The sequence below is a fragment of the Oryctolagus cuniculus genome, chromosome 20 (assembly GCF_964237555.1).
Source record: "Oryctolagus cuniculus chromosome 20, mOryCun1.1, whole genome shotgun sequence".
NCBI lineage: Eukaryota > Metazoa > Chordata > Mammalia > Lagomorpha > Leporidae > Oryctolagus > Oryctolagus cuniculus.
In genome coordinates this window covers 36,157,377-36,184,499 of record NC_091451.1, presented here as the reverse complement: position 1 = coordinate 36,184,499, position 27,123 = coordinate 36,157,377, and the positions used below count along the sequence as shown (strand labels likewise).

General features: G+C 51.5%; 1 protein-coding gene across 16 annotated transcripts in view; it reads left to right on the top strand.

Moving 5' to 3' along the window:
- TTC7B (tetratricopeptide repeat domain 7B) overlaps positions 1-27,123 on the top strand; it is a 243,600-nt gene that overhangs the window by 131,767 nt on the left and 84,710 nt on the right. For all 16 annotated transcript variants that reach the window (XM_070065535.1, XM_070065534.1, XM_070065536.1 and 13 more), the window contains 5 exons: positions 12,311-12,394; positions 13,080-13,184; positions 16,557-16,674; positions 18,474-18,531; positions 25,161-25,233. In XM_070065535.1, coding sequence (XP_069921636.1) covers positions 12,311-12,394; positions 13,080-13,184; positions 16,557-16,674; positions 18,474-18,531; positions 25,161-25,233 — 438 coding nt within the window. The remainder of the gene's footprint in view (positions 1-12,310; positions 12,395-13,079; positions 13,185-16,556; positions 16,675-18,473; positions 18,532-25,160; positions 25,234-27,123) is intronic.

Genomic DNA, 27,123 nt, shown 5'->3' with positions numbered 1-27,123 from the left:
CCTTCCTTCTCGTGTCCCCACCCACCATCCACACCTCCACTGCAAGACACAACATGTTTTCCTTCTCCCTGGCTCCTCTCCCTGGCTGGCCTGGGCCCATAGGCCCCAGAAAGGGAAGCGGTGTGCCTCTGCTGCGCCTGCCAGCACGCCTTCTTTCCTGCTGTCCTCGGAGCCCTGAGCACGGGGCAGACCCAGCCCTTGAAGACCTGGTCCTCCCTCTGCCACCTTCCTGCCTGCTCTTTCAAGACCGGGGCTGCTTTCCCATCTCAGGCCTGGCTGCCGTGCTGTCTGCACACATCACGTCTTCCGTCTCTTCAGGGCAGATACCGGGTTGTACAGAGGAGACGCAACCCCAAAGCCCACAGCCTTGTCCTGACAGGTTTAAATATAAGCACGATGTTTACCATATCTCCAGTGCTAGTTTTCATGGTTTTTGGCTTTTTTTTTTTTTTAAAGACTAGCTGTGAGCCCTGCTGAAAGGTTTGTGTAGGAAGGAGCACTTCTTTTTTCCCCTTCAATTTAAACAGCAGCCCTGGTTGCCATGACAACCCGCGCTATTAAAAGTGAAGCAGCCAGTGCTTCTTCCTCTCTTTTTCAGAATGAACCCGGGCTGCCGAGGGGATGTTTCTTGAACCTGGCTGCTAATGGCTCCGTTTCGACAGCATGTTGTGGGGTCCTGGGTGAAGGCTGCGTGTGTGTCCCCCTACCTAGATGGGCAGCTTTAAAGTCAGAGGTGGTGTTTTTGTCTTTCCTGCTGAACTCGCGTTCATTCGCTTGTGGTGAACCCAGCAACAAGGCGATTCTCTGGGTAGAGCTGTGTGGCTACTGGCTGGACCTCTAACCAAAATAACGACTCAGCAGGGGGCCTCTGTGAAGCGCAGGGCACCGTTTGTTAGTTTACCTTAGAGTCGGGCCTCTCATGCAGAAACCCTGTCTCCAACTGCCAAGGTCTCTAGCGGGCAGCAGTGGGCGTGAGTGACATGAATGGAGCCGAGGCAGAGTGCATGGCTCACGGCTGGTGCTCAGTCAAAACTTGCTGACCACACCAGGCTGCCCGAGCCAGGGCGTGCTGGCCTCCGGCCCCCCTCTTTGCATTTAGAGGTGAACTGTCCCCGAATGTGCCTGGGTTTGTCTTCCCCAGGCAGGGCCTGCAGCCAAAGGTCATTTAATGGGAATTAGACAGTGGAGGAAGAGTGGGCCCAGCCAGGGCAGTGTCCCTGGGCTGATCCCCGCCCAGCTCTGCCAGTCAGCCCGGCAGGACCGATGATGTGTTTGTGTGACAGCCTCCCCTGAAGACCAGCAGCCCTGACAGGGCCACTGGCATCCCCCTTCCCACCATCCTTCCTTTGAATGAAGCTCTTCTTGCGGCCCGCAGTGAAAATGCTGGTGGCTGTGGGAAGAACAGGCTGGTTTAAATCCTTGAGAGAGATTTAGTGCAGAGAAACAGGTATCTAGATATTTAATCATGTTTTTGTTCTTATGTTTTGCTTTAATTTAAAAAAAAAACACAAACCTCTTTTCAACCTTTTCTAAAGTGTACAGGTCCGTGGCGTTTAATGACATTCCCAGCGTTGTACAGCCACCGTCCCTGTTTCTAAATTCTTCCATCATGCCACGTAGGAACCCTGTGCCCACTAAGCAGTAACTCCCAGTCCTCTCCTTCCCCCACACCTCTGTAACCTCTAGCCTACTTTCTACCTCTGTGAATTTGTCGATGCTTAGGAACTTGGTATGAATGGAATCATGCTGTACTTATGCCCCCTTAATGCCCTCTGTGTCTGGCTTAGTTCATTCAGCCTAACATTTTCAAGGTTTGGCCGTGTTGTGATGATATATCTGATAGTGTCTCACAACTTTACTCCTTTTATGGCGGCTGAGCAGTTCATTGTACATATATGCCACATTGTATGTATCTAAATCCCTTGCTCATTTTTAAATTGGGTTATCTCTTTGTTGTTGAGTTACAGTTGTTTATTTATTGTGGATAATAAATCTGATCAGATACATGACTTGCAAATATTTTCTGCCATTGTATAGGTTGTCAGTTCAGTTTCTCTATAAAAAATACAACAATGTTTATGTATTTATTCTACTTGAAAGGCAGAGCAACAGAGAAAGACAGAGACAGATCATCCATCCATTGGTTCACTCCCCAAATGTCTGCTGTAGCCAGGCCTCGGCCAAGTTGGAAGCCAGGATCCAGGAACTCGTCCAGGTTGCCCACATGGGAGGCAGGGACCCAAGCACCTGCTCCTTCCGGGATGCATCAGCAGCAAGCTGCATTTGAAGCAGATTCTCTGGGACTTGAGCCAGCACCCCAGCATGGGATGCAGGTGTCATAGCTGGCATCTGAACCCACCGCACCAGAGTGCCCACCCCCACCCCTACTTTCTGAATGATGCCCTTCGACGTTATCCGAAGGTTTTGATTTTGGTTAAATCTAGTGTACCTGTTTTTTTTCTTTTGTTGCTCATGCTGTTGGTGTCATGAAGATTGATCCCTGTGTTTTCTTTCTATGAGTGTCACAGAAGTATTTCTCTTATATAAGTATTTAAGCTATTGATCCATTTGAATTAATTTTCATAAATGATTTGAGGTAGGGGACCAACACCATTTGTTGAAGAAACTATTCTTTTCCCTATAGGGTGACATGGCACCCTTGTAAAAAAAATAAATCAGCCATACATGCATGGGTTTTGTTCCTACACACTTAATTCTGTTTCATTGCCTGTATGTTTATCCTTGTGCAGTATTGTACTGTTCTCACTTCTGTAGCTTTTCAGTAATCTTTGAAATCAGGAAATATGAGTGTTCCTTTGTCCTTTTTAAGATATTTTGGTTATTTGAGGGCCCTTATAATTCTATATAAATTTGAGGATTTGCTTTTCTTTCTGAAAAAATTAGATTACTGGAATTTTTGTAGAGATTGCACTGAATCTCTAGCTCACTTTGGCTAACGTTGCCATCTTAACTGTGACTTGTGTTCTGCTGATTTGAGTTTGCATCTGAGTTCTGCTTTCCCTACTATGCATTCCTTTACTTCTCCTACTTGTCCTCTTATAGGGAAACCAGGGCAAATTAGAATCCACCCTCAAGGATTACTGTGAGGACTGAGAGCACGTGGAGTTCCTGCTTCTCTTGCTGGTGGTGTCAATAATCTTTCTATTGGAAAAATCCCCTCTGTAATGACCTTGTGGGGAATCTCTGACCCTCTGTGAGGAAGTGTCCGTTGTATAATGAAAGTCTCAGCTTTGGAGCCGGGCAGATCTGGGCTCCGATGCTGGCTCTACCCTCTCCGGATATGAGACTTCAGGGAAGATGCTTGGCCACTCTGAGCACAAGGCTCAGCAGGCACAGTGGGTGTGAAGTGGCCAGCACACCCAGTTTGTAACACATACCATTCCATCCCCTTTGGGTTCTAAGGGAGGATCCATCTGAACTTTGTCTCTCTGGAACTAAAGGGCTCCTCAGTAACAGCCCTCAAATTTCAGAAGACGGTTGTCACATTGTCCCTTTTCCCAGTATCAGGTGCCACCATTCCTTATTCCAGGGCTCAGCAAACATTCTGCATAGAGAATCAGATAATAAGTATTTTAGCCTTTGAAGGCCAAGGGGCAAAATCAAGGACAATGTGTATGTATAAGAGAGAGAGCAAATCTCCCTGAAGGTTTGATTGATAAACTTCAAAATTTGAGTGCCGTTTTCATGAAAAGAATGAGGTTGTTTGCACGACACGGGGGATGACATTTCAGTTCAAAGTTCCTCTCACCAAGCTGATGGCCGATGTTCATCCATAAGAACCATTCTCCGCTCTGAGAAACAGGCGGTAACTCAGATGAGGCCCTCAGGCCGTGGCACAGTGACCTCTGCCCTGGTCTGTTCTGATTGGCTGCCATCCACAGACTCTTTGTGATTCACCCCCGTGGCCCTCCTTCAAGGACAGTCAAAACATTGGATCTTGACCCAATCTGTATGGATCCCTTCATGCGAGCACTTAGTGGGCACTTGCGTGTTTTGTACACAACAAACAGCCCATGTGTCCTGCGCTCAGCTCCTTCCTTCTCTTTGTAGTCTTTGCCGGGGAAGCTACAGCACAGGTGAAGGGCAGATGGGTGGAGACACGATGATCAAAGGTGAGAGGCATTTGAGGAGGGGTGGGATAGGAATGGAATGCCCATTTCTTGGACTTAGTGCGTTTTCCAAGAATAACAAGGAGCAGCCACTTCAGCGGAGTAGCAGGTGGCGTTGTGTTTGAGTAGGGCCCTGGAGCCCCCTGCTCACCCCACAGACATGGTCAGGTCCTCGCAGATTCCACGAGAGAAGGGCGTGTGGGCAGGCGGCATCCAGCGTCCACCTTCTATAATAGAATCTGTGACCTTTGAAGAACAACCCCCTCTCTCCTCCTCCACCACAGCCAGAGGCAATGCTATCCTTTAATTTAAGTGTTTGCCAATGCAGTGAACCCCTGTGACTCCTCTTTCTGAAGCAGTCTTGCTGTTCTAAAGGAAAGAGAAAAAGGGGGAAGAATGAGGTACAGACTTTGCTCTGTTTTGTTTCCACTGTGAGGGGAGAACACTTGAGCATGCCTTGACGCTGACTGTGTTTGCGCACAGCCCGGTGAGGGCAGGGGTAGGGTCTTGTGTCTGTAGCTGAGAGTCCCAAAAGCTCAGCAGACCCTGTAGAGCAGGTCTCTCCCACCCCATTTGAATTTGTGCTTTGATGTTCAGCTCATTAAGAAATCAGAACTCAGAACTGCGCAGAGCTGAGACTGGGTCTGCCCCCTGATGACCCTGTCTGCGTTCTGGGTCTTCGTTTCCACACCTGTCAATTAAGACGGGCCTAGATGAGCCAGCGCCCACTGAGACGTCTCAGCAGCTTGGAGAGCTTCCACTGCTGAAACACGGAGACAGGAGCCATTAGCCATGCACCGCGTGAAGCTTAAAGAAAAACATGGTCCACAGCCTCCCAGGGTCACATCCGTCAGCCCGAGTGCTGTGGTGTGGGGCACAGGCCATCCTGAAGCCTCGGAGGGTCTGTGGGGGCTCCAGGGTCCAGCCATGCTGTCCCCACGCGTGAAGTGTGGAGCCAGCTCGCTGTGTCATTTGCTCCCTTCCTAGTGACAAAGTTTGACCTGGGCTTCTGGCTGTGTGAGGGGCTCTGGTTGTTTTCTTATTGCCCCTTCCCCCATGGGTTTTGGACGCTGAATCTCACTCTGAAGCTCCAAAACCAGACTTTGGCAGCTCCGTGCCTGTGGTGCCGTGCAGCTGTCGCTGCCACGCACTCAGTGTGTGTAGCCAGGCTTGGCACACGGGAAGGCGACTGTGGAGTCCCCTTCTCGCGCGCTCTTGTTCCTGGAGCCCCTCCGAGCGGCCGTGTACAAGAGGCTGCAAAAAGAGACTGAGGCATTTTCGCGAGTGACATTTTGCCTGCCACTCAAGTGATGAGGATGCCATTTAGGGCCTAATTATTGCTCTGCCAGATAGTCATGGTGTTACACGAGTGCTCTGTGGCGTTCAGAGAAGGAGGCAGTGGTGTGGTTACAGCAATGGACCTATCTTTCCTGGTAGAAATAACACTGCTACCAAATCCGTCGTCTTGTCTTGCGAGGGAGGTGAGTCAGAGATGTCACCTGCTGCTCTGTGTGGGTGACTCAGGGATCTGAGCTGTGCATCATTTCCCCCTTCCCGGCCTGCACTGCCCTCAGCACGAGTGCACCCGGACCAGGACCTCGCCCTCTTCCCCGCCCCCTTCGCCATCTGCCGGGGTCCCTGCCCCCTTCCCAGGGGCTCTCCTCCCACCTTCCGTCGGATCCTGCAAGAGCTGCTCCTGCGGACTCTCTGGAAAGCAGCTCGGCTTCTAGAATGCTGGTGCCTTCAGTCTGCGCCAGACTTCTGGTGAGCATTTCCCAGGTGTTTCCTCACTTGCCCCTGGAACCACCCTGAGCCCGCGACTGGGCTCCCCATCAGCACGCTCTGCCATGCTGGCCTGGTGATGCCGCAGCCTCTCACCCAGCCCCGTGCGCCAGACAGGACCGTCTCAGGAAAGCCCATAGTCAGCAGTGCCCCTCCCTCTCTCCAACTGTTGTCCAAAGGGGGTAGGGGGATGCTTTCGTTTTACTGCTTGTGTTCCTGTTTCCAACCTCCCAACAGCCTTAACACCGGGCGTTTTCACTCTGACACATGCAGATAGGACTTAGGGTTCTTAAAAGGGCAGCCAAAAGGAATCGGTGAGCAGACAACCCATGTTAGGGGTGGGGAGCCAGGTAGCAGGTGTTCCTAGGGAGAAGCCAGCCTTTATCCTCAGTGCGCTCACCTGGGGCGTCTGCCTCTAGACAGAGGGATGGAGCAGCTTAGGGCGTCAATCCTCTTGATGTTTGGGAAACCTAGGGGAGGACAGGTTACAGATCCACGCACCACGCATGATGACGGGCATCAAGATTTCGGGAACATCTGGAGCTCCCTGGGCGCTTTTTCAGAGCCAGTGTGTGTTGCCGTGTGTCTTAAGATGCCTGGAGCCCACACAAGGCTCCTTGGGGCCAGTGTTGTGGCCTGGCAGGCTAAGCCACCTCCTGCAATGCCGGCATCCCAGGTGGGTGCAGATTTGAGTCCCAGCTGCTCCACTTCTGATTAAGCTCCCTGCTGTTGTGCCTGGGAAAGCAGCTAAAGATGGCTCAAGCGTGTGGGCCCCTGCACCCATGTGGGAGACCTGGGTGGAGTTCTTGGCTCCTGGCTTTGGCTTAGCCCAGCCCCCACTGTTGCAGTCATTTGAGGGAGTGAACCAGTAGATGGAACTCTCTCTCTCTCTCTCTCTTTTTTGTAACTGCATTTCAAGTAAATAAATCTTAAAAAAAAAAAAAAAAAAAGGACAAAAACCCTCATTTGAACTGGACTAAAGGCCTAATTGGTACAAGGCAATTTTTAGAAAAGTTCATGGAAAAAAAGTTCATTATTAAAAAAAAAAAAAAAAACTGCCCATGGCTTGCAAAGACTTTTTGTACCAAAATAGAGTATCTTTTAATTTCACTTTTCCATGAGCTTTTTAAAATACTCTTTATAATTATTGACTCAGATGTTTTAACTCTATGACACGCCATGGATTTCTGTGGGATGTTGGTTTTTATTTGTTTGTTTTAAGATTTATTTATTTATTTGAAAGTCAGATTTACACAGAGAGAAGGAGAGGCAGAGAGAGAGAGAGAGAGAGAGAGAGAGATGGAGATCTTCCATCTGCTGATTCACTCTCCAGTTGGCCGCAATGGCCAGAGCTGTGCCCATCCGAAGCCAGGAGCCAGGAGTTTCTTCCGGGTCTCTCATGCAGGTGTAGGGGCCCAAGCACTTGGGCCATCTTCCCCTGCTTTCCCAGGCCATAGCAGAGAGCTGGATCGGAAGGGGAATGACTGGGACTCAAACCGGCGCCCATACGGGAGGCCAACACTGCAGGCAGTGGCTTACCCACTATGCCACAGCGCTAGCACCAGGGCATTGGTTGTTAAAGTGAGGAGAGAGAGGTCCAGACTGGGGGGATGTGAACTGTGAATGAGGCTGCAGAGTGTGGAGGACAAGCCCGCCCTGCCTCAGCCTGGCTCCAGTGGGAGATGGGCTGTGTGTGCCGCCGGCCGCCCGGTGCTGGAAGGTTCTGCAAGCCAGAGGGACCCCCATCCTTCCCAGCCTCAGGTTCCCAAACAGGCCGCAGGAACAGGGGCCCCATAGGCAGTGGCAGTATCGCTGAGTCTCAGAACTAGTTTGGGGAACACGTGGCCCCTTGAGGAGCCTGTCTTAGCTGTCGGCAGCCTGAGCGGGCCTGGTAAGGGGGTGTGCAGAGGCAGCAGGGGTGCTGGTAGACATGCACACTCCAGAACTGCACTGCCCCGGCTGCATCTGGCTTTGCCACTGCTTGCTGAGGCCTGTGGGGTCGCTGAAGCCTCTGTGCTCGCGTGTCCTCACTGTGCGTGGGGGGCGATCCCCCACCTGCCTTGACCCTGGCCTCTCATGCGGGTGCCCGTATGCCGCAGTACTTGTAAGTCGAGCCTGGCTACAGATGCAGTGTTCCCCACAAGCCTGTTAGAGAAGTAAACAGACACATGCATTCTCACCCAGTTCTGTGCATTTGTGCCCTGTTTTCAGGGCTCTCAGATGGAATCCTTTTCTAAAGCGAAGCAACGTTCTGCGAAAGGAAGAGTCATTTCTGACCCAGTAAACGTGAGGGTTCACGCACTGGGTGTTGTTACGCGGGTGTTGTTTTCTTTCTGATCACAAGAAGGCAAACATGACTGGAAGCGGTGATGGCTAGCCTTGACTTAGCGCTTCCAGGCCCACACCTGAGGCACGGCGGGAGCACACGCAGCCCTACAGGTCGGGAAATGCTGGAGCAGAAGCTGTGTGGCTCCTTGTTGGGGGCTGGAAGGTAGGGGTTGTTGGGAGAGGGGCTTAGGCGTTTGCTCAGGGAACCAGCAGGGAGGAGAGGAACGTGTGGATCTGCCCGCTCGGCTCACGGCACCCACCTGGCGTGCAGGCTGCAGCAGACACCCAGGAGGCCAGGCCCTGCCTGCTGGAAGCCCTCCTCAGGCCTGACCACCGGAGTGACATCCGCAGCCCCTCCCCTTCCTCCCTGCTCCCAGGTTCAGGGCCTGGCAGGTGTGTGACACACCCCTGCTGCTGCCCTTCTATCTGGGCGCCCCTCTGCCCTTACAAAATTGGGAGGGTTTTGGAGAGATAGCAGCCAAAATGGCAAAGGTCTTCTTGGGGTGCTCAACTGGGTGCTCCCGACATCCCCACTGGCCCTGTGTTCTGTGATTCCACTGTTGGCGAGGGCGAGGGCCACCCCTTGGTACTCTCCTTCTGCACCGGGATGGACGTATCCCAGCTTTCTCCCGTGGGCTTTCTCCCCTGTGGGATAATGAGCGTGCTAGCCTTTGGCAGGCAAGGAAATAGGATGCGCTCTTATTTATAGCATCCGGCTTTCTGATTCTGAAGACAGCTTCAGCTGCTGAGCTCCTCTGTTTACCAGGAAAACAGTTGAGATTTTTCATTCCTCTTGGCAAAAGGAGGAGAAAAAGGCACCTGAACACTGCCGTGTCTGGGTGTGCGTTGAATTCCTAGTGGTTGTGCTGTCTTAAGTAGTTGAGTGCAGCTCCCGGAACCACCCCCATCTTTGGTGGCTCCGTTGCCTGATTTCAGCCGCGGTGACATCATTCTTCCTTCCTCTCCTCCATCATCCACCATTGCTTGCCTTCCTCTTCCTAATCCCTGTCCTTCCTGCTCATCCCAGCCGGGCCACCTCTGACCTGCACCAGCTACCCCCAATCCCTCCTTGCCATCCTCCCCCCTTCCCCTACCACCCCAGGTGCTTCCTCAAGGCACAAAGCAGCTGCTTGTCACTTGTCACTGTAGCAGCAGGAGTCAGGTCGGATCCCAGCCCCACCACTCCGTGTCCGTCCTTTTTGGGGGGGGTGGGTGTCCAGATGGTATGAACAAAGCCAGGAGGTTGCAGCTTAACCACATACGAGTTGATTTTGTAGCCCCTACAAGAAATCTGGTGGGTGGTGGCAGTTCGAGGCCTGAGTGGCAGCCTCAGCTCTCTGGCATCAGAGGCCAGGCACTTCCTGTTTCTGCCACATCATTCTGGATGCTTGTGATAAGAGAGAGTTAGCCTAGGACCACGAAACTGGAGGTACAATCACAGGCCCCCACCCCATGTAAATTCTAGCTGTCTGCTTGTCGGTCAAGCCACTCCCATCCTGGGATGTATTTCCATATTCTCTCACCTGGGACTGGGTAGGGGTGGTGGTGGTGCCGTGTAGCCATTCTCCTCCTGACCTCATAAGAGGCTGGCAATTAGGAAGGGCCTTTTTCTTTCTGCAGGCCAGGAGCAGATGGGGTGCTGAAGGGGCTCTCTCTCTACCTCCCCTTCCCACCCCTTCCCCACTCCTCATCTGTGCCCACACGTATGTGTGTGTGTGTGTGTTTGCTTTCTCACCTTTTAAATAAACCTTATCACTTTGTGCACCGCATGTATGCCTATACTTCTAGTGCTTCTCCAGGTAGAAGGCATAGACCTAGAACAAAAGTTAGACCCCACTTCAGTTGTCCACAAGCTTGTCCCTCCTGGCAGCCTCACCTTGCTGCTCCAAAGGCAGGGCTGGGGCCGAGCGTGTGCTGGCCGAGGGCGCGTTTCTCTGCAGGGCTCTCCTGGGAGCCTCACCCGGAAGCTTCTGGCTGCTCCCCAGTGCTCAGCGTGGAGTTCCGGGACTGCCCCTGTTGTTGGCTCATGCTGTTGTCCGTGTTGCTTGTGATCTGTAGATACCCGTCCTGAACCATCACCAGGCGTGCAGTAGGTGCTTATCCCCTGCTTGTCGCTTCAATTCTGGGTGGATTCTTACTAGGACAGATTTTCACAGGAAACCAACCAGCACACCGTGTCCTGTGATTTTTTTGTGTGTGTTAAAGATCATTTAAAATTTTGGAATTTTCTCTTGTCTCTGACTACCTCGCTTTACTGTTGTCCTGCCGCCTGTTCCCTGGCCCTCCCTCCTTGACCTTCCGTATCCTTGAATCCTGACAGCCCCACCTGCACCCTCCTCTGCTGGGGCTGGTGTCAGATCATCACAGAGAGAAGGCAGCGGGGCCCACCCGCACCAGTGTCTGAGGGGACCCCGCAGTGCGCCTCTGTCCCATGCCCCCGCGGCTCTGGTTGTCATGTAAACCTTTCCAGTTCTCTGTTTAAACTCCCAGCCCTGCTCTTTGCCTCCCACCCCCTCCCCACCCCCCGACAGGGAGAGCAGTGCTAGGCGAGGGGCTGATGGCAGGGTACCTCTCAGGGACCTGCTCTGTCCACTCCGTGAGCCGATTTCCCACCTCAGTCTCCGCTCTCTGCTAGAAGGACAGGGCTGACGTCCCTACATAGGACCAGGGACTCCAGGCTGTTGCATCAGTGAAGGGCTCAGGAGGACAGGAACAAGGGGTTCCCCCACCCCACGCCCCACCTTACCGTTCACCCCAACTCATCTGCTCATCAGCCTAGAGCCCCGGCACACCCCTCCTGCCCCTCCCCGAGCTCCATCCCCGGTGACCTCTGTTGTGACACCCCTGGTCCATCCCCTTCCATAGAGATGACGCCCAAGGTTCTGGCCTGGTGGCATTCTCTCGGGAGCTCCGGGGGTGTGGGGTAGAAAGGGGGGTTTGTTCTCTTCCAGTAGCTCCCCCACTTTTCTCAAGTGTGTGCCTAGATTGTCGCTGCTCGTCTCCAGTCCTTCCACCTGGCATTTCACACTCTTCCCTCTCGCAAACACACGCAAGGCCTTCTGTGCCATGGGTTTCTCCCAGGTGTGCAGGCAAGAAACTGGGGGGCCTCCTTCAGCCCCTCTGCTCACCAGTGCCCCCTTCCCCCCACAAAGACCTCCTGTCCTTGATTCTAACTTGGACATATTTCTTGGTTCTAGAGCCCCTGACCATTCTCTCCACCTTGTCCCTGGCCTGCCTTCATTGCAGCTTTAAACCTCACCACAGTCCTTATGATCTTTCTACAGCTCTGACGGGACCGCATCACCCTCTGTGCAGGGACCAGAGGCTCCTCCCTGGGCAAGCTCAGTGCCAGCACCAGGGAGACAAAGAAGCTGTGATTTAGTGGCTTCTGGCAGTGGGGCAGGGCTGCAGCAGGAGGGTGAAGGCATGACCTTCACAGGGGGTTGTGGTGGTGAGAGGTGCGGGGGCACGGAGCAGGGAGAACCAAAGCTGGGGGAGGGAGTGAGATGGGACAGCGTTGAGACAGAGCTGCCATAACGTGCCCTGGGACACGGCTCTGCCTGTGCCCTCCAGCCTGGTTTTCTGTGGCACCACCAGCCACAGCCAAGTCAAAGCCAGTGAAAGCTCGCCCTTCGTGCCCTCGCGTCTCTGTGCCGCCTCTCTTCCTGCAGCTCTGCTTCAGTCAGTCAGGGCCCAGCTCCGCTTCCCTTTTCCCTGGGTGCCGTTCCCGACTCCTGGGGTCCCTCCCATGGCGCTTGCTGTGTCTCACCCTCGAGTCCCTGAGCAGTTCTGGCCTGTTTGAGTTGTTGCATGCCTGCCTCTTTCCCTGTACCAGACAGCTACCTGAGATCAGGGACTGGGTTTTGGTGGAGTGAGTGTTGTCTGGCCTCGGGCAGGGTGCACGGTCCACGTGCAGATTCCTTGGCAGGAGGGGCAGGTGGAGGGTTACAGTGTAAGCGTTCAAGGGCAGGGGATCTTGTAGGATTCTCTTAGTGTGTACACGCACGAATCCACACTGTCCAGTTGAGACAACTCTTAGATGTCTGTGTTTGTTTTTCTTCCCAAACCAGTGCTTAGAAAGAGCCATGAAGTTTGCCTTCGAGGAGTTCCACCTCTGGTACCAGTTTGCTCTCTCGCTAATGGCTGCTGGGAAAGTAAGTGGTCCTGGGCAATGTGCTTTTCTTTATGTCCGTGGCTGTCATTGGCTTTCCTGGAATGATACAAGCCACGCGGAAGGCTGACCCACCGTGTGCAGCTCTCCCGGCCTGCTTTCTTCATGAGCCGTCAAACTGAGTTGTCTGGGGGCCGAGAGGACATGTCACTAAGAACAATTCTGAAACATTTGCCTTTTTCTAGCCCCTGTAACTTTGTCTGGGCCTGATCTAAAGCTTGGTCTCCAGGCTGACCCCGTCTCACTTGCAAATGTTAATGTATTCCTGAAGGAGACACTTTGATTATATTTGGCAATACAGTGTATTGGGCCACATGTGACACTGGTTGGAAGTGTGGGCTGGGAGCCCAAATGGACGTCTTATCTTTTATGATCACAGAAGCACCCACTGTCTGTTTTTTCTTATTGGTACAAGGGCTTCACCTGAAAGGAGCAAAGTTAAGGCAATGCCAGGGGGCACCTCCACTTGCTCAATGCATAGTTTACTCCCTGGTCACTCAGAAGCCCCAGGCTCTGGTCCTCACTGTCCCCAGGCCCCTGCTGGGTCAGGCTCACAGTTGGGAAACCTTATTCAGAGGGCACCTGCCCACGCACCCTTCTGGGAAGGTGCTAGTATTTGGTTCTATCGACAATTCTGAGTTTCACAGAAATAATCTCCTCTTGCCAAGTCCGCCCGAGCCGTGAAGGTGCTGAAGGAGTGCATCCGCCTGAAGCCCGACGACGCCACCATCCCTCTGCTCGCCGCCAAGCTGTGCATGGGCTCCCTGCACTGGGTGAGTCGGGCCATGGCCTCCAGGGCAGCTGCCGACCTTCGTCACATCAAGGCACAGAGAGATAGTGACAGGCATCCTTCAGCAACCCAGAGACCAAGCTGCCTCGGGCCCCAGAATGTGGCCCCCTGGACTCCTCAGGCCTCCCACCCCACACTGAGGCGACTGATATGTGGGCCACTCTGGGTTTTTCTTTTTCATGAGAATGTGCTTTAGAAGTAGCAATGGGGCGAGAGTGTGGCTCCCTGGGCAAAGATGCTACTTGCCACACCAGCATCCATTATTGGAGCACCAGCTTGAGTCTTGGCTGCTCTGCTTCTGATCCAGCTCCCTGCTAATATGCTAGGAAGACAGCAGAAGATGGCCCAAATACTGAGGTCCTTGCCATTCATGCGGGATGGAGTTCCTGGCTCCTGGCCTTGCCCTGGCTCAGACCTGGCTGTTGCTTGCATTCACAAGGTGAATGCAAGATCTCCTCCCTCCCTCCCTCCCTCCCTCCCTCTCTCTCTCTCTCCCTTTCTTTGTGTCACTCAACCTTTCAAATAAATAAATGTCTTTTTTTTACATAGTAGCATTGGTGAGATAGAATTGGAATTCACACTCAGATCCATCTCTGCAAGGATTGCAGGCCCAGGAAGCTGTGCTCCTCGGATTGTTCTCCGTTGTCCAAGCCTGGGTGTTGCTATAAGGTAGAAGCACCCAACCATCTTCATTCCAGTCCCTCACACACCTTCTTCCTCAAATACTCTTGATCAAGCTTGATTTTGGCATTAACCTGACTTGTAACCATTCTGATACCTACCTCAAAAATCTGAGTAAGAAATAGAAAGCTCAGAGCAGTCACTGAGCCAGTGCTGTAGGTAACTGCCGCATAGGATGGAGTTTTAATTATGTCCTCTGATTTCATATCAAGATGAGTGACAGGAAGAATGTGCTCCCTGCTCACTTGGGTTTCTCCCAGTCAGGGGCCTGCTGCTTGCTTTTTTCCCACGTGTGCTCACCTTGCAGGGGATAAGCCTTGTGAAGAAAGTGCTTCGTTTTTGTTCAGTTTTGCTTGGGAAAATGTAGAAAGAAAAAAGACATCTTGAGAGAGCAGACTGTCACCTGACAGTCAGGGAGTCGGGTGTGGCCCTGTAGGTTTTGACAGTCTGCACATTGTCAAAGCAGAGGGCCCAACTCGAGACTTCCAAGAGTGGGTGGAGGAGTGGACCCTGCCTTTGGGTTTGGAACTGGCCGTATCCAACAGCGACTCTGCTGCCCTCTGTCCAGCCAGGGTTGCTTTATTACTATAACCTATGCAGCCCTACGTGTCCAAAATAAAACTGTTTTTAAAAAACATTTATTTATTTGAAAGGCAGAGAGACACAGTTCTTCCATCTACTGGTTCACTCCCTAAATGTCTGCAACAGCCAGGGTTGGGCCGAGCTGAAGGCAAGAGCCAAGAGTTCCATCTAGGTCTCCCATGAGGGTAGCAGGGACCCAAGTACTCGAGTCATCATTTGCTGCCCCCAGGGGCATTGGCAAAAGCTAGACTGGAAGCACTGAGCAGCTGGGACTCAAGCCAGCACTCAGTTTGGGATACAGTGTCCCATACTGCGGCACAACCCACTGCACCGTAATACCTGCCCCAACTTCTTCTTTATTTTTCCTAAAGATCCAAGTACCAAGCCTTGTGTGTATTTTTTCTTACATTTTTGCTATTAGCAGTTTCATGTATTGAAACATCACATAGTATCCCATTAATATGTACAATTCGTATATGACTGTTGAAATTTTTTAAATGAAATTATTAAAGATGGGAAAAAACCAAGACTTTCCAAAAGCCATCACATGTTGAAATCTTGCTAATTTTAAAGCTAAGGAATTGAGCAAGAGGTCTTGTCATGGGTAAAGTTCACAACATGTACATTTCCTCACTAGAATCTGCTGGTGCAAGGTCCATGTGTTGTGTGTTATAAAACAAATAGGTAAAGCTTTGAAATTTTTTTATTAAAGGTTTGTTTATTTGAAAGGCAGAGTGAGAGAGAGAGAGAGAGCACTTCCATCTACTGGTTCATTCCCCAAATGCCCACAATAACCAGGGCGGGGCCAGGCAGAAGCCGGGAACCAGGAACCCCTCTGAGTCTCCTAGGTGGTGGCAGTGGCCCCAGTACTTGAGGTACTGGTACCATGTGCCACCTTCCAGGTTCAACAGCAGGAAGCTGGGTTGGAAGTGGAGCAGCCAGGACTCCAGCTGGCACTCCGATATGAGATGTGTGCATCCAAGTGGCTGCTTATCCCACTGTGCCACAACAGCTACCCCCTAGTTTTGTAACTACTTGTCACAAAAAGAATCCAAACCTACTTGCATCCTTAATATCATTTTCTTAAAAGGCCAAAGCATAAAACACCACCCAAGAACTTTATTCTTTTTTTTAAAAAAAGCTTTATTTATTTTATTTGAAAGACAGAGTTGCAGAGGCAGAGACAGAGACAGAGAGGTCCTCCATCCGCTTGTTCACTCCCTAAATGGCCACAACAGCCAGAGCTGGACCGATCCGAAGCCAGGAGCCTGGAGCTTCTTCCAGGTCTCCCATGCAGATGCAGAGGCCCAAGGACTTAGGCCATCTTCTACTGCTTTCCCAGGCCATGTAGAGAGCTGGATTGAAAGTGGGGCAGCAGGGACTCAAACCAGTGCCCACATAGGATGCCGGCACTGCAGGTGGTGGCTTTACCCCCTACGCCACAGTGCTGACCCCAGGAACTTTTTTTTTATATGACAGGTAGAGTTATAGACAGAGAGAGAGAGAGAAAGGTTTTCCTTCCATTGGTTCACTCCCCTAATGGCCACCACGGCCAGTGCTGCGCCGATCTGAAGCCAGGAGCCAGGTGCTTCTTCCTGGTCTCCCATGCGGGTGCAGGGCCCAAGCACTTGGGCCATCCTCCACTGTACCCCCTGGGGCCACAGCAGAGAGCTGGAATGGAAGAGGAGCAGCTGGGACTAGAACCCGGCGCCCATATGGGATTCTGGCACCGCAGGTGGAGGATTAACCAAGTGAGCCACGGTGCCGGCCCAGCCCCAAGAACTTTATCCTTACAAAATATATTTAATTCTGCTTTTTAGTAGCTAGTACAACTTCATCACAGAACCAATCCATAAACAATAAAGATGGAAAGAAACAAAAAGCATGAGCATGACTTTGGAAAAGAAGGCAAAAGAATGATTAGGGAAACTTTAAGGGGCAGAGGGCAGGTGGGCATCCTGAGGAGGCTCAGTGGGAAGTCGTCCTCAGAGAGGCACATCAGAAATCCTTCTTTGGCAGGAGATGCTTATGGGAACTGATGCTAGGAATTCTGCAGGTTTTGTTGTTGTTTTTAACTTGTCTCATTTTTCAGCTGGAAGAAGCTGAAAATTTTGCCAAAACTGTTGTCGATGTGGGAGAGAAAACATCCGAGTTCAAGGCCAAAGGCTACTTAGCTCTGGGACTCACGTACAGCCTGCAGGCCACTGATGGTGAGAGAAGCCCCGCCCCCGGGGGGCCCATGTCTGCTCGGCAGGACCCCACCGTCCCCTTCTGCCTTAGGAGAGTGCAAAGGATCATCCTGAGGCACCAGCAGAGAGATGGTTCTCTCAGCCCAGCCTTGCACCTGTCCCAGCCTAGTTCCTGGCCCACGCCATCCCATGTGAAGGGGCATTAAATCTTAGGAAGAGGTGCATAGCAGAGTTCAAGGGCAAACACTCCCACATGGCTTCCCTTAACTCCCTAACTGGATGGAAGCAGCGTTGTCCCCCTTCTCACACCTCCATTCACACACGCGTGCAAGTGGGGCGTCTCCCCAAACAGCTAGGCTCTGAGGTGCTATGCTTCATACCCCTCGCATGTGCTTAGAGCTGTGTTGTAAGGGCTTCTGTCTAAAAGCCAGATCTTAATTATAGTTTGCTTGATGAAGTTTCAGCCATATGTTTACAGGAAATACAGATTGTTTTTCTGATTTCTTATTATTTGAACATGTTGTTAAATATAGCACAAATACCGAAAAAAAAAATCTCTGAAACAAATGTATAACAACGAATGAGTATGAAGCAAAATACCCTGCTCAAGAGCTCGAACCCCGCTGGCCACCCAGGGAGGCCGCCTCCTGTTCCTCCCATTGCAAGCCTGCCTCCCCACTTTAGGGAAAGTACCATGCACACTTCTGCAGTACTTCCTTCTTTTTATTTACTTTGTAGTTTTGGAATCTATTTAACAAATTACTTCGGTCCTTTCCCCAGGTCCTAAAATATCAAAGACCCTGGGGAATCTGAGCATTGCAATTACCTTTGGGGGCTGAATCTCTGACTAAGTTTCCACATTCATAGGCCTCATTGGCCGTACACAAACCTTGCTTCAAATGTGGTAGACTTCCAATGAAGAGAGACTTTAGTGTCATGGATTTGTCTCTGTACAATATTCTTAGTTCAGAGCATACCCCTAATGGGCCCTGGAACTTTGGGAGGGTCACTTGGCCCCACTGGGTCTCCTCTTGAACTCGTGGTTCAGTTGAGTAGCCCTGCCGTTCCCTCCTGCGGTCACTGTTGTTCTGTGTTGGGCCTGGGCGGTAGCCGTGCAGGGCTCTTGGTCCCATGTCAGACTGGGAGCTGCCAGGCTGGAGTTATTGGACAAGCGCCTCGTGTGGCTTGACCACAAACAGGTTCCTCCAGGACCTTTCTTCTTGCCCCTTTTCCTTCCTAGGCAGGCTGAAGACTCTCACATGCCCTGCAGGGGGATAGTGTCAGCTCACAGCCAGGGGCCTCACAGTGTGGAGCTGATTTCCCAGTACCAGTGTTGGATATGCCTGCTCCTTCCATGTGTGCTCACCAGAGTATCAGTGGGCCTGGCCATTGCCCAATTGGGAATTAAACTGGTGTTTCATAGCATCAAGCTGGTGCTGTTGGCCCAGGGTCATCACTTGCTGGTGGTCTTGATCCAGCCCCACAAGGGCCACGCCTACACTCAGAAGGACAGACATGCCTCCTGGGGTTCCCAGCTGGTCTTTGGAAGATGCCCCCATAAGCCTGAGGCTGCAGAGAGTGACTTCCAGCTCCCACTGTCCCCTTGGCATGGTTCATGTGATAGCCACCAAGTGCAGGTCTCTCTGGGGCGGGATCGGGCTTCATGTCCTGTCTTCTACAGTGCCTGCTCTAGGACTGGGCACAGGGAATCTTAGAACTTGTTGTCTTTAAGCCAGTTGCATGTGTAATTTTTGTGATGGCTTATTTGTCAAAAACTCCCTGATCTCCCATGCTCCTGACTAACTGAGACTTTTTCTTAGCTTCTTTGCGAGGGATGCAGGAGGTCCTGCAGAGAAAGGCGCTGCTCGCGTTTCAGAGGTGAGTGGGAGTTCATCTTCTCACTCGGCTACACACCATGACACCAAGTATGATAAGCATAAAAAGCAGAGATATTTATAAAGATTATGCAAACAGTGTGTTACCCCTGGGAGGCTTTGTCTTGAGCACTGAACGTGCATTATCAGAGCTTGCTAGATCACTTGTTGCCACATAAATCTGCCTTCTTAAGCTGTTTATCCATTTGGGGGTATTTTATTCACCCCAATAAAGCAATTCCAGCCTGAGAAAGATAGACGCTTTGTATGTCTAGAGAGATGATTCCTTTATTAAAGACATTCATCGTCATCTAGCAAAGGGCTCATTCCTTTATTCCTTTCTAGCTTTTTTTTTTTTTTAACATGCCAAGCTGTAGGTTTTTGAGTTAAGAAATGGAAAAGCCAGATATTGGAAGCTGAATTGCTGTTAGGTCAGCCCAGAGAGCCTCTCACCCTCCACCACACCTTATGCTTCTCTCTTGTCATGCTTTCTGAAATAAGGATGCTTTATAATTACAAACAGTGCTCTTTCACGTCCTCGTTAATTTGCCCCTCACCCCACACAGGTAGACAGGACCAGCAGAGAGACGCAGAAGCTGAAGGCGTTACCAGTCAGGGAGATATCGAGGCCAAGGTAGAATCAGTGGTTCCCGACTCTGACCCACCACACTGTACTGCCCTAGTTATTTTCCTCTGAAAGATATCATGAACCATTAAAATGAACTCGCTGCCTGAAAGCATAGCTCCTTGATGTGAAGTCTAGACTTGGTACTGATCCTGCCACCTTAAATCTATCTGAATTTCCTTGATTTCTTTTTTTTAAGGTTTTTTATTTTATTTATTTGACAGGTAGAGTTACAGACAGTGAGAGTGAGAGACAGAGAGAAAGGTCTTCCTTCCATTGGTTCACCCCTCAAATGGCCGCTACGGCCAGTGTACTGTGGCTGGCGCGCTGCGTCGATCCAAAGCCAGGAGCCAGGTGCTTCCTCCTGGTCTCCCATGTGGGTGCAGGGCCCAAGCACTTGGGCCATCCTCCACTGCTCTCCCGGGCCACAGCAGAGAGCTGGACTGGAAGAGGAGCAACCAGGACTAGAACCAGGAACCCATATGGGATGCCAGCGCCACAGGTGGAGGATTAGCCAAGTGAGCCATAGCACCAGCCCCGAATTTCCTTGATTTCTTGGAATCTTGTTGGAAACTTAGTTATTAAAAAGTTTCATGAAGTCCCTTGATGCGCGATGCCCTTTATTAGATTCTTTCCTCAGTGCTGGGGTTGCCGTCACTCCCATCGAGGTGTCCTTGCACCTCTTGTTCCCTGGTTTGGGTTTGTCCGCGGCTCTCTCATCTCGTTCCCATCTGTTTTCTGTCAGCCTTGTGCACAGCTTCCTCTCTCTAGCCGGCCTCTGTCTGGTTGATGACACAGGCACCAGCCGACACCTGCAGACAGACCTCCTGTCTGCCTGCGGCTCCTGTTGACGTTCTTCAGCCAGGAGTGTAGAAAGCATTTCCATTTCAAATGATGGCGAGTTTTGAATTCTGCAGTCCTCCTCTGTAGAGCCCACACAAGGATGCCCAAGAAAGCAGTCACTGCATCTGCTTCGCGTTCCTGCGATGAGCACGTCCTGCGGCTCTCTCAGAACAGCCGGGCGGTGGTCTGCCGGGAGCTGCCAGCGTCCCTTTGCATTGTGTGACAGCTGTTCCCTTGGCCCGATTTCCCTTTTCTCTCTCTTTTTAGCTGAGGTCTCAATTCAAAGAGATTTTTTTTTCAAATATTAGAATAAGGAGTAATAAAAGCCCACTGACCCAACTGATTATATGGTGGAAGGCAAACCTGAATTGAAAAAGAATGTTTTCAAAGGAATAAAATTATTTTGGTTCAATCATACATTAATTAACTAGGACTATCCTAGTGAATTGCAGTCCTAACAAAAATCTTTAAGGGAAATATTTTAAGTAAATAACAATGATTTTAATTACTTTTTAAATGGAAGTGCATAATTTAAAACTAGTAGGATGATAAATACTTTTTCTACTATGTATTTTGAATATTCTCCCCACAATTCTGCTGATACTATTGTTTTGCATTTTTTAATTTAAAAAGAATAATGCAACTCAAAAGGAATGGAATCACAGATCCAGCAGGTGAAAAGTAACTCTCCATTATGACTGCAGCCAGGATGCAGACGATTTTCTTTCTAGTGAACTCAGAGGTGATTTTTGAAGACATCCAAATTGCATGGCTGAGTCTTATTATGATAATGTCAGCTGTTCTTACAGAAACTGAACCCAAGCAACTGCACCACTTCCTTTGTGCTGTACAAAAGTATGGTGTAGAGAAACAATGTCGCCCAGCTTTGTGGAGGTGATGCAGTGGGTCTCAGTGGCCGCTCCTGTGGGCTCTCATGGCCCGCTGAGCACAGCAGGCCCCAAAACAGGTGCATCAGTCTGCAGTGCACAGAAAGCCGGGGCCTCTCCCCCAGGAAGAGGCGGCATGATGTCATTCGTGTTTGTCACTCACGGTGGCAGTCACACTTTGCTGTCCCCTGTCCCTCCTCACTTCAGTTTGCTTTGGTTGTGTGGTATACTTTGTGTGTGGAGGGTGACAAACCATTCCGATCTGTCAGAGACTGAGCAGCTTCCCAGAATGTGGGACATTCGGTGCTAAACCAAGAAAGTCCTGGGAAATCCGGACAAACTGGTCACCCTCTGTGTGTAACTAACGGCAGGTTCCTGAGAATTCTATCTAACCAGATTTGCAAGTTTCCTTTGTTAATTCATATGCTAACCCCACATCTGCTGCACTCAGGACTAAAGGACACCTCAGGGAGACGCGGCTGAGCGAGGTACACTGCACAAAATCCAGGCCTTGGAACGACACATGCTACATTCCGCTCCATCTCCACCACCTCTTTTGCTGTCTGGTCTTGGCAAAATGCTATGTAGTAGAGAAGTCAGGGATTGTAGTTGTTGTTAGAAAATGCCTGATGGACCAGGGTCTAAGGGATCAGCCTTCTCCATACTCTGGGTTCATTTCCACAGAAATTTGGAGCTTGAGTCCAGGAGAGTGCTGGGCTGGACCTCGCAGCATCTGGTATCTAGCCAGGTGTTCTGGCGGCCTCATCCCATGCCCCCACCAGCGGCCCAGCATGCTGCTCCCTGGGCTCTGCTGCCACTGCACTGTGGTGACCACTTTGGGTCTCCCCTCAAGAAAAGGCACTTGTATGATCATCTGCAGGCTCCCTGGAGGCTGACATAGTGCCTGTTATCCTAGTAGACACGGCATCATGTAGACAGATGTGCTTATGGTTGGGTGGATGGGTGGATAGATAGGGTGGCCTCTTCTTCACAGGAGAGAACTTGAATTAATGGGCACGGAAGTGCTTTGACAAGGGACGCATTTTGTGAGCATCTTTGTGACATGCTTAAGTCTCTGGACTTCTCACAGCAGCCTGGCCAGGTGCCCGCTGTGTGCGAATGGAGCGTTTGGGCTGCTTAGATCCCCATGCAGAGTTCGGCAGGCACAGCCTGCATCACTTGATGGCTCTGCCCGTGACACTCCAGAGGACCTTTGTCACAGGAAGCCTTGCTGTGGAAGGAGTTGCACGTGACTGACACGCGTTTTCCGAGCCTTCTCGGCATCGCTCACAGCACTCTGTCAGGCTTGGTTTGCCATGCCCCTTGTTTTCTTTTCTCCTGCATGGACAAAAGTGGTCAGTTAAATTCATTAGCCAAATTAGCAAAGTAAGGTTTTTAAAATGTTGAAGTTGGGCCTCACTAGGAACCTGGCAATGGGATGTGCAATGTTAGCCAAGTTGGAAGTCCTTCAGATCTTGCCCTGACGCATTCCAGAGACGCCAGGGTCTCCAGCACTTCTGGATGCTGTCTCACAGTGCAGGGTGGGCAGGCCCTCAGCCACACCCACAGCTCGCCAGGCCACCACGCAGGTTAGCCTTGTCTGCTGGCAACCGTGATTTGATTTTGCTTTATTTGTAGAAAACATGAATAAGGCTGAGAAAATCAGAGCTCTGAGAAATATTGTTGAGGATTCTGGAAACCTGGCTTCGTTATTTGTTTAAGAAGACAAGATAAAATAGATTATTCCAACTAATTCAAAATCTCTTCTTATTGAATTTTGTATGCATGTTCCCTGAGTAATGGGGAGAGACAGAAGCCGTGACATTCCAATCTCAGTCATTATGAACACCAAAGAAAAAGATTCTTTGATGTACAAATTCATGAAAAATAATGAAAGCTGGAACATACTAAGTAGGGCTTTGATAGAAATGAGATGCTTAAAAGGGCCACACAGGCAAACATAGTCGTCCCTCAGTATCTGTGGGGGGCAGGGGCATTAATGCTAAGGCCACCACCTCCAGGATGTCCAAATCCTCAGATGCTCAAGTCCCTTACACAAGAGGCGGTGGTGTTTGCGTGTAAACTATGCACACCCTCCCACATACTTTAAATCATCTCTAGGTGACTTACAACACCCAAAACCATGTAAATGCTATGGGGAGAGTCGTTCTGTTGTATTAGGGAAGGATGTCAAGGTAAAAACTGTGCACATGTTCAGTACAGACATAATTTTTTAGAAGATTTATTTACTTGGCTGGCGCCATGGCTCACTTGGCTAATCCTCCGCCTGTGGCGCCGGCACCCCGGATTCTAGTCCTGGTTGGGGCACCGGGTTCTAGTCCTGGTTGCTCCTCTTTCAGTCCAGCTCTCTGCTGTGGCCTGGGAGGGCAGCGGAGGATAGCCCAGGTGCTTGGGCCCTGCGCCCGCATGGGAGACTGAGAGGAAGCACCTGGCTCCTGGCTTCAGATCAGCGCAGCACCGGCCGTGGCGGCCATTAGGGGAGTGAACCAACAGAAGGAAGACCTTTCTCTCTGTCTCTCTCTCACTGTCTCTCTCTCTCTCTCTCTCTCTCTCACTGTCTAACTCTGCCTGTCAAAAAAAAAAAAAAGAGATCTATTTACTTGAAAGGCGGTTATACAGAGGGAAAGGGAGAAAGAGAGCGTGTGCATGTGAGAACAAGAGAGCGAGAATGAATCTTCCATCCACTGGTTCACTCCCCAAATGGCCACAATAGACAAGGCTGGGCCAAGCTGAAGCCAGGAGCCAGGAGCCAGGAGCTCCTTCCTGGTCTCCCACATGGGTTCAGGGGCCCAAGCACTTGGGCCATTCTCCACTGCTTTCCCAGGCTCATTAGCAGGGAGTTGGATCAGAAGTGGAGCAACCAGGACTCGGACTGGCACCCATATGGGATGCTGGCATCACAGGCAGTGGCTTAACCCATTGTGCTACAACACTGGCCTCTAGACACAATTTTTCAAAATATATTTTCCATCCATAGCTGGTGAATCCATGGACATGGAACTCATGGATATGGAGGACCACTGTACTCAGCCTCAGACCCTTAAACTAGGGGGAAAAAGTCGCACAGCCATGCAGGGGCCCCATTCTGGTCGTGAAGGGCAGAGGCTGGCATCCGCTGCACTGCAGTCCTGCACAGGAGCTACCACACTTGCCCAGGCCGTGCCTCCCCACAGTGGGCTTGGCACGCTTTCTGATGACAAATCCTGGGAGACCTCCTGTCTCCCGTCCCCACATCAGACAGGCGAGTTAACTCCAAGGCCCGGTTCCTGCAGAGAGCCCTCCTTGGCACGTTTGCCACAGTTGAATCCATACTGATTTGGTTTTCTTTTTTATCTTGGATTTGCATTATGCTCATGGAAGACACTCTTGTAGTCCCAGAATGTTGACACATCAACATGATGGTGTGTTTACGATCTGGGCCCCACCGTTCGTAATTAGTCTGCTCCACGGTGCCTTTTAAAGAAAGTAAAAGTTTGTTTTTCTCTTCCCACCAGACTGCTAAACTCAGAATTATGTCTTGGACATAGGCACGTTTTGAATGGCTCGTACTGAAATTCAGTTCACTTGCATGTAAAGGCGAAGGGGATCATGTTTGCCTCAGGAGGCCATGGCAGCCTCGTCCCTCTCAGTGTCAGTGGCCAGTTAGTAAAACCCAGCCTAGTGGCTGGCCACAGAGTCTCACACATTACAGTTACGTAGACAGAGTTAGCCGACTGCATGCAGTCCAACAGCTTCAAAAGACTGAGCGACTGTCCTTCTCTCCCCTCGTAGTTCATCAAAACCAAAGCCCCATTTTACAAGCAAAGCTGGAGCTTTGATTTTCATATGGGTTCTCTGAAATCCAGAAATTTGGATGAAGTAGCGTAAAAGCCATGCCAGATTTAACCAAAGCAGCCTTGCCAAGGGCACACACGGCTTCACCAGAGTCCCAGCGAGGCACCTGGGCTCCGCCTGCTCAACCCCAGGGAAGTGACTCCTGGGGAAGTCAGACCTCAGGGCCTGGGGCTTCTCCCCGCCAGGCCCCTGCTCAAAGCCTGCAAGCTTCAAGGCTGTCATTTTGGATGCTAGACAGGACTCAGAGACATGTGCCTGCCTGATGCTGTGCCGTGGGGAGAGGAGCAACGCTTCCCGTTCGTTAACGGACAAAGGAGAGAACATGAGTGGGCTGGGTATAGACGCAAATGTGAACAAGACTGGTTTGATGGGGGAGGTGAAAATGGCCTCTCCCCCATACTGATTACCATCCATGCCTTGCAGGGCCCACAGCCTGTCGCCTACAGATCACCAGGCCGCCTTCTACCTGGCTCTGCAGCTTGCCATCTCCAGGCAGGTCAGTCCCCGAAGTGTCCCCTGCCCGTGACTGCTTCTGCTGCCCGGATGGAGGAGCGCTCACCAGAGGTTGGCTGGCAGCCGGAGGTCCTCCGAGGTTGCCGACCCCTCTCCGCTGTGTCGGGGAGGCTCAAGCATTGGCTGTGAAGACACAGGGGCTCCAGCCTCCGCTTTTGCATCTTACGTCCAGAACTGGGTGGGCCCAACCTGGGGTCAGCTGGCGACAGGGAGGGCAGCGCAGGAGCTATCCACCAGCCTTTGTCCCCCCCAACAGGAGTGGGGGAGCAGAGCCCATTGCTGAGGTACAAGGTGGGGATTTAGTCACTGGTTGGGGCCTGGCTGTCGTCAGGGTATTAGTAATTGACTGAAGATGCCAGTGGGTACAGACAGAAGAAATCAGGCTCTTTACAGTCCACAGAACACAGGAACAAAGTCACACACAGTGGCCATGTGAGGTAGGAGACTCAAGGAGTATTCTCCTTGCTGGAAGGACAGCTTTGCTGGACTTCATCGTCCCCCAGGAAACTTCCGGAAGCTGCCTTGGCCATTCTTGAACAGTCCTGTGCACTCTCAGCTGTTTTGGAAGTCCAGCCACTTGGCCTGCCCACCAGGTGCAAGACACTGGTGGTGACCCCAGCATCGTCCAGAATGCTGAGCAAGAGGGTGACTCAGAGGTCAGCTCCTCAGACGAGCCATTTCCTGGCAGCACTGGGCCACAGCGTGAGTCTGACTTCCAGCTGCTGGGAGTGGTAGGGAGAGTGGCTCCCACTGGCAGGCTGGGCACTGAAGAAACCAAGATGCCTTCCCCCCTCGGAAGTGCTCAGCTGCATGGGCTGGTCAGGAGCTTCAGCGGCAACAGGTGTGGGCTGACGGCTCCCCTCTGGGCCCTTCACTGGGAACTTTGCTCCCCTCGTCCCTGAAGGGCCTTCTGGTGGCAGCCTGGACTCCCCCTGCCCTTATTCAGCTCTGTGCAGGGTCCGCCTTGCTCCCTGGGCTTGGGGAGCCCTGGTCATCACTTTGCCCTGGCACTTGGAACACTGTCTGACGTGTGGTCAGCATTCAGTAGCACTCACTGAATGGGGGAACCAGCTTCAAATTCCTTCAAGTCAGCTGTCCCTTCCAGATACCATTTTGAGCTCCGTATCAGTTTGTCCCTGATTGCTCTGGCCATCCCTGCCTTCAAACCTTCTCCGTGACAGCCCGCTGAGTGCCATCCACGCGGCCGCTCGTCTCCCTGGGGCGTGGATAAACTGGTGGAGCCTTGTCAGTGCAGCCACGGCCTTTACGGCATCAGAACGGCAGAGCTCTGAGCAGTGTTCCCGGTGGACCCGGGCAGAGGCTGTGACCCTCTTGTCCTCGGAGCCTTTGCATTTGACCAGCAGAGCACAGGGAGGAGCTCAAGATCCGGAGTCGCACTTGGTGGCTGGGTGGCCCTGCACCTCTGCACTTCCGCTTCCTCTCTGTAAACCAAGAGTGGGGCCAGATCATCTCGCTTCCGGCTCTGATCAGGACTTGGTGGTTCAAAACAGAAAGCCCCCGTAGGCAGCATTTATAACCCAAATCCATCAAGAGGGAGCGAAAACTATAGGAAAGGGGAAGAGAAGTCACATCTTTCTACAAAAGGGGACAGTTACTGAGGGTTTGGGAAAATGCCAGAGAGCTAAGAGGCCCCTTGCACAGGGCTGGAGTTGGAGGCGAGACAGGAAGGGGTGAGTTCTGATTCTCCTTCGTCACTGTCAAGCCTGCAGGGCCCCAGGGTTATCAGCCCTGTGCATGGGTGACTTTGAAGAGTTTTACATTGTAAGGTTCAGATGTATCCGTTCCTACCTGAATTTGGGGACATCCCTTTTATATGTAACATTTCAGTTTGTTCCAAAGTCTAAGTTATTTT